We start from the raw sequence: 5590 nt of genomic DNA, 5'->3' as shown, positions 1-5590 counted from the left end.
TGGTTTTATGTTTACGCGGCGCGATGCAATGCAACGCAACGTGTAAAAAGACAGTATAAGTCATTATAATCAGTAATTATGTCCCCACTGGATGCAACAAATGCCTCGTTTGTAATGGGTTTTATTGGTTTTGTCTTGTTGCGCCGGGACACACGGCATCACAGTATGGTAGGGGCTTAACATTTCCATCACATGCTTGAGGTATTCAGACAATCACAACGCACTGGATAGCTGGCCAATCAGAGCACACCTCGCTTTTTCAGACTGATGAGCTTTGTAAAAATCGATGCGTTTCAAAAAGGCGGGGCATAGAGGAGAAACAATAATGTACAGCATGTGGAAAATAATGTGTTTTTTGAACCTTAAACCGCATAAACACATTGCATTACACCAAATACACAAAATAATGTTCTTTTTTAGCAGCATCATATGACCCCTTTAAATTGTAACAATATTTGCCAATATTACCGTTTTACTGTATTTTTGATCAAATAAATGCAGCCTTGGTGAGCAGAAGTGACTTCTTTCAAACAACCATAACCTTACCAGGCCCAAAATTTTGAACTTTTGCGAATGGCAACAGACGTCGCCTGTTAAAAACCCACAACAGTTGACCACTGGTTTAAACATCATGTGACTCACTTTAAGGAAATGTCGTGTGGCAATAAACAGGGGTGTGTCCTTTTCCTGTGTCTTGGCGCACTGCTCAGCCAATGGGGACAGAGCCTCCAGACAGAGCTGACTGATCTCTGAGCTCATCCTGCAGTGTGTGTTAAGGAAAAACACTAGACCATACCCACCATAATTCAACAACAAAAACTCTCAACAAGGAAATCAAACACAATAAAATAGCAAGCACATACTTTAAATAACGTTACTCTCTTCTGTATACACAAAAACAGCAAGGATACGAGGTCATGCCAAGCTCCAGGGAGCACATGAGACTTTTGAAGAGCTCCTCAGGCAGCTGAGGGATCTTCTCTGGGAAAATCTCACAGATGAAGGTGATGAGCTTATAATACTGGTTACACAGAGAAGGGAACTGGGTACAAGAGAAAGAAAGAAAAAGATTGTTTCAATACTGTACCACACCTTTTACTTTAAGCATCAGAGTTTGCTGTCAACTGATGTAAGAACATCTTCAATTAATCATTTTCAAATTACAGCTCAAATTTTACCTTAAGCAAGTCCTGAGACATGAGGGGCAACACAATATTCACCCCATACAGCACAACATCAGCAGCTGATACGGCCCGTCCAGCGCCAGAGCTCTGCTCCTGCCCGCGAAACACCTCATCTGCACAAAAAACACGGTTCCTCCTCATCTCTCATGTAAACGCTTCACAAGCTATGATGCAAATGACGGGAATCATGAATGAACGCTCATACCAGTGTCACTGAAGTCAATGAACTCTTTGGAGAGCAGGTTGGTGAGGAGCTCCATGATGAGCAGAAGGTCCTGGTACTGGTCCTCCTCTGCGGCTACATCTAGTCTCTTGCGACCCAAATTGTTCTTGGAGTAAACCTGCAGCAGCGTCAAGCACACCTCGTACAGTTTCATAGACTTGGTCTGTGGAGACAGAGATGTGGTGCGTTGAAAAACATATTCAGGATGCGCACAAATCAATGCAAGCGCTAATGTCTCACTTCGCCCAAGTAGCAGATTTGTTTGTGGGCCACTTCCACAAACACCTCTATGATGAGGTTGACCGTTTCTGGTGAGTTTCTGTAGACCTCCATGAGGCCGATGCAGCTGGACAGGAAGTCCATGAGGAAGCTGAAGAGAGATGCCACATTGTCGATCTGCGTTGCTTCTGCGATGCCGCACAGAGCTTCCAGAGTGGCAACGATCTCCTGCTTCACGGCTTCCTCTTGACAGATCTGGGCGAAGTTCTCCTGGTTAATGAGGTTGAGGAAGCGCTGCTGGAGTGGATGCAGTACCTGCAGTGCAGAGACAGAGAGAGAGAGAGAGAGACAAAGAGTTACGAGGCCATGCTTCATAAACTGCATTGTGTTCTCATTAGCAATAATGCTTGATCTTTCAAATATATGTCTATAATAATTTTCTCCTCACCTCGGCCCAGTATTGCTGTTTGGTATCAGAATCCATATGAGCAAAGCCGCCCAGGACCAGGGCTTTCATTAGAGTCCGCTGGACTGTGCTGGACAGCATATGTAAGGGAGGGCTGCGACTGGCAAACTGCTTGGCCAAATTCCACCAGTTCTCACACTGCACAACTATATTCGCCCTGAACCGTCAGAGGAAAGAGTTGAGAAACACAAATGAACAAGCCTCATATCACATTTTACTGAAAGGTTAATGGAATAGTTCAACCAAGAAATCATCTTTCAATCAATCACTCATGACATTTCAGACCTGTATAACATTCAAATGTGTTGCATCACTATTATTTGTGAGAGATGCAAGAGTTTGAATTTGCCAAGTTTAAACATGCACATAAACTACAGTCCAAAAGTTTGGGGTCAGAAAGATTTTTGTTTTAAACTTACTGTTATTCAGGATGCATTAAATTGATCAAATATGGCAGTCAAGAAAATTACAACCTTACAAAGGATATATATACAGCAAATAAATGCTGTTTATTTTGAACTGCTGCAGGAATCCTAAAATAATGTCTCACATTTTTTCACAAAAAAAATATATTAAGAGGAACAACTGATTTCAACCTTGATAATAAATGTTTCTTGAGCATCAAATTATCATATTAGAATGATTTCTGAAGGATCATGTGACACTGAAGACTGGAGTAATGATGCTGAAAATTCAGCTTCGCCATTACAGGAATAAATTACATTTAAAATATATTAAAATAGAAAACATTGTAAACATTTTAAATGGTGAAACATTTTTTTTAACAATATTACTATTTTTACTGTATATTGCTTTTTTTATTTAATTTTTTTACTTTTTTTAAAGGGGTCATATGATGCGATTTCAAGTTTACAACAAATACACAAAATAATGATCTTTAAAAAAGCATCATATGACCCCTTTAATATTTACTGGGCCTTTTCAAAAACATTAAAAAAATTCTACTGCCCCAAACATTTGATTTGTAGTGTATGTGATTTAAGAGTTACAGTGGAAGAAATGATTGCTTTTCAGTAAATGACTTTAACAGATAGTTCAGCCAAAAATTAAAAATTTGTCATCACTTATTCACCCTCAAGTTGTTCCAAACCTGTATGAATCTACTGAATGTAAAATAAGATATTTTGAAGAATTTGTAACTAAACAGTTTCTTGTTGCTTTACCTATATACCTCAAAATAGCTTCTTTTGTGTTCAACAGAAGAAAAAAAAGTTGGTACAACTTGAGGGTGAGTAAATGACGACCGAAATTTCATTTTTAGGTGAACTATCCCTTTAAATATCAGTCTATTCCTTACACAAAGCAATCACATGACTTCAGAAGAATTTGAAGTAGTTGCGTCATAACGATCACGTTCATGGTGCTTTTTTGTGCTTGACATTGCCTAATCATTATATGCTTTGATTTGATGGAAAAAACAGCATTCTTTATAAAAAAAAAACCCTTTATGAATGGACTTAAGAGTTCGCAAATGCCAGAAACTACTCCTTAATCCAATATTTCTTTCTAAAAAGATTTGCATTGATTTACATTGTCATTTACTGTTAATTTACATTTATTCATGTAGCATTATGCAATCTTAAGTTAAGAAATCACTTTGCAATGCAATAGCACAACTCCACCAGCAGGCGGAGCAAATTAAAAGCATTTGGTCTTGTATCAACTGACAGTATATGAAGACATCAGCACAGACCACTGGCCTCCTTGTACCTGTCAGTGAGCAGCTGTCCTGCAGGGTGTTAGGCTCAATACTTAGCCCTCATTGATGCCCACATACGCATTACTCCAGCAAGCAGACACAAACCTCTCTCTCTTCTCCACCAGAGTCACCAGCAGCTCCACAGTGTCATTAGCCAGCTCTGGCTCAGAGCTCCACACCGACAGATTATTGATCACTTTCTCCAACAGATATCCCACAATCCACTGCGCTCCCTCCGTGTCCGCTCCAAATGCTGTGCTGAGAGGCATACTGATCTGAGGAAGAGAAGTAAAAGACCAAAGACAAACACTCAGAGGAAGAGTCAGAAGTAATAAAGCATCACATAAAAATGTCTAGGTTCGATTCCAGGAATTTGTGTGTGAATTTTGAATAGAGCCAAAACAGAAACAAACTGAAGGCTTCATTCAGACGTCATGCCTGCTCATTTTGGCAACTCACTTGGCCGTAGAGTTTCTCGTCCACCAACAGGTATGTCTTGGCCCAGCGCCGAAGAAACCAGACAATGTCTTTGCCCATCTGAGGACTCAGGAGCTCAGTCAGACTCGCTCGTGTAGCCCGAGACTCCACCTCTGAGGTTCTTAGCACCGCCGATAACAACCTGTGACAGAGAGATACAGAGAAATGGAAGTGCAGTCTAGCTGCATATATATGAGGCAACATCCGGCCAGCAGAACAATCTGAAATAGAATTTGACAGTCTGTTGTTTACAGGAAAATGCAGAGAAAAGAAAAACAAGGGTGAGAAATGGCTGGGATAGAAAAGAGTTCATGGCGGTTCTGTCTAGATATACTGAGACTCAACAAAGGCCCACAATAACAAAAGCTATCATTCCTTCACACCTCCACACCTCCACTGGTAAAGAAAGAGGACACAAGAAAAGGATTACAGTAGCTTACTATCCTGGAAGAGCGATATCCCACGCGCCCCGCGGAGTGCAGCACCATTAAATGTTTCACATTGTTTGTAAAGATAAAACCTCACTGACATTTCGGAGCTGTGGGGTCAGTGACTGTTATTGGGAAACACAATCCCTTGGCCCACTGTCTTTCCAAATCCTCTACAGTCTGCCCGCTTTCCCCCACCCATCACCAGCCTACTGTCTCTCCAAATCCTTTGACCTTCACCACCACCATTCACATTCTCCATCTCTCCCCTACCCATCATCTCAGCGTCCTTCCAGTCTTTCAATCCTCACCTCGATCCCATTCCACAGTTTTGGAATAACACCATCCATTAAGCCCAAATCAGATTACAGGCAGATTTTTGCAGACAATACCTCTACAACAACAACAACAACAACAAAACAACAACATGTATTTATTTATATTTCAGTTTAAAAATATTATAACAATATTAATATTTGTGTTATAATAATTATTTATTGTTAATATTTATATAATAATAGTAATAATAAGAACAGCATGTATTTTATTTTTTTTATGAATTTTATTAATATTTATTATAATATAAATAGTATTAATATATTACTACTATTATTAACAGTAATAGTATGTTACTACTACTACTAAAGTACTACTACTACTAATAATATGCACTTTCAAAATTAAAATAATATATGAATATACCATTTTTATTTGTGATATAAAAAAATTATTGGTTATTTTTATTACAGTTTAAAAATATTATAAAATAATATTAATATTTTATTATAATTATTATTTGTTAATATGTATATAATAATAAAAAATACAACAATGTTGCATGTAGACCTGAAAAAAAAAAAAAAAAGAACCGTT

The 5590-nt window shown here is 38.7% G+C and overlaps 1 protein-coding gene across 1 annotated transcript in view; it reads right to left on the bottom strand.

Annotated features, from left to right (window-relative positions):
* Positions 1 to 5590, bottom strand: part of xpo4 (exportin 4) — a 49443-nt gene that overhangs the window by 8943 nt on the left and 34910 nt on the right. Inside the window, exons 14-21 of the mRNA XM_016460921.1 lie at positions 4272 to 4431; positions 3918 to 4087; positions 2075 to 2249; positions 1648 to 1941; positions 1390 to 1570; positions 1179 to 1297; positions 912 to 1042; positions 643 to 760 (exon numbers count right to left, since the gene is read on the bottom strand). Coding sequence (XP_016316407.1) covers positions 643 to 760; positions 912 to 1042; positions 1179 to 1297; positions 1390 to 1570; positions 1648 to 1941; positions 2075 to 2249; positions 3918 to 4087; positions 4272 to 4431 — 1348 coding nt within the window. The remainder of the gene's footprint in view (positions 1 to 642; positions 761 to 911; positions 1043 to 1178; positions 1298 to 1389; positions 1571 to 1647; positions 1942 to 2074; positions 2250 to 3917; positions 4088 to 4271; positions 4432 to 5590) is intronic.

Source organism: Sinocyclocheilus anshuiensis, unplaced genomic scaffold (genome assembly GCF_001515605.1).
Source record: "Sinocyclocheilus anshuiensis isolate Anshui unplaced genomic scaffold, SAMN03320099.WGS_v1.1 scaffold136, whole genome shotgun sequence".
Lineage (NCBI taxonomy): Eukaryota > Metazoa > Chordata > Actinopteri > Cypriniformes > Cyprinidae > Sinocyclocheilus > Sinocyclocheilus anshuiensis.
This window is presented reverse-complemented; position numbering and strand designations above follow the sequence as displayed.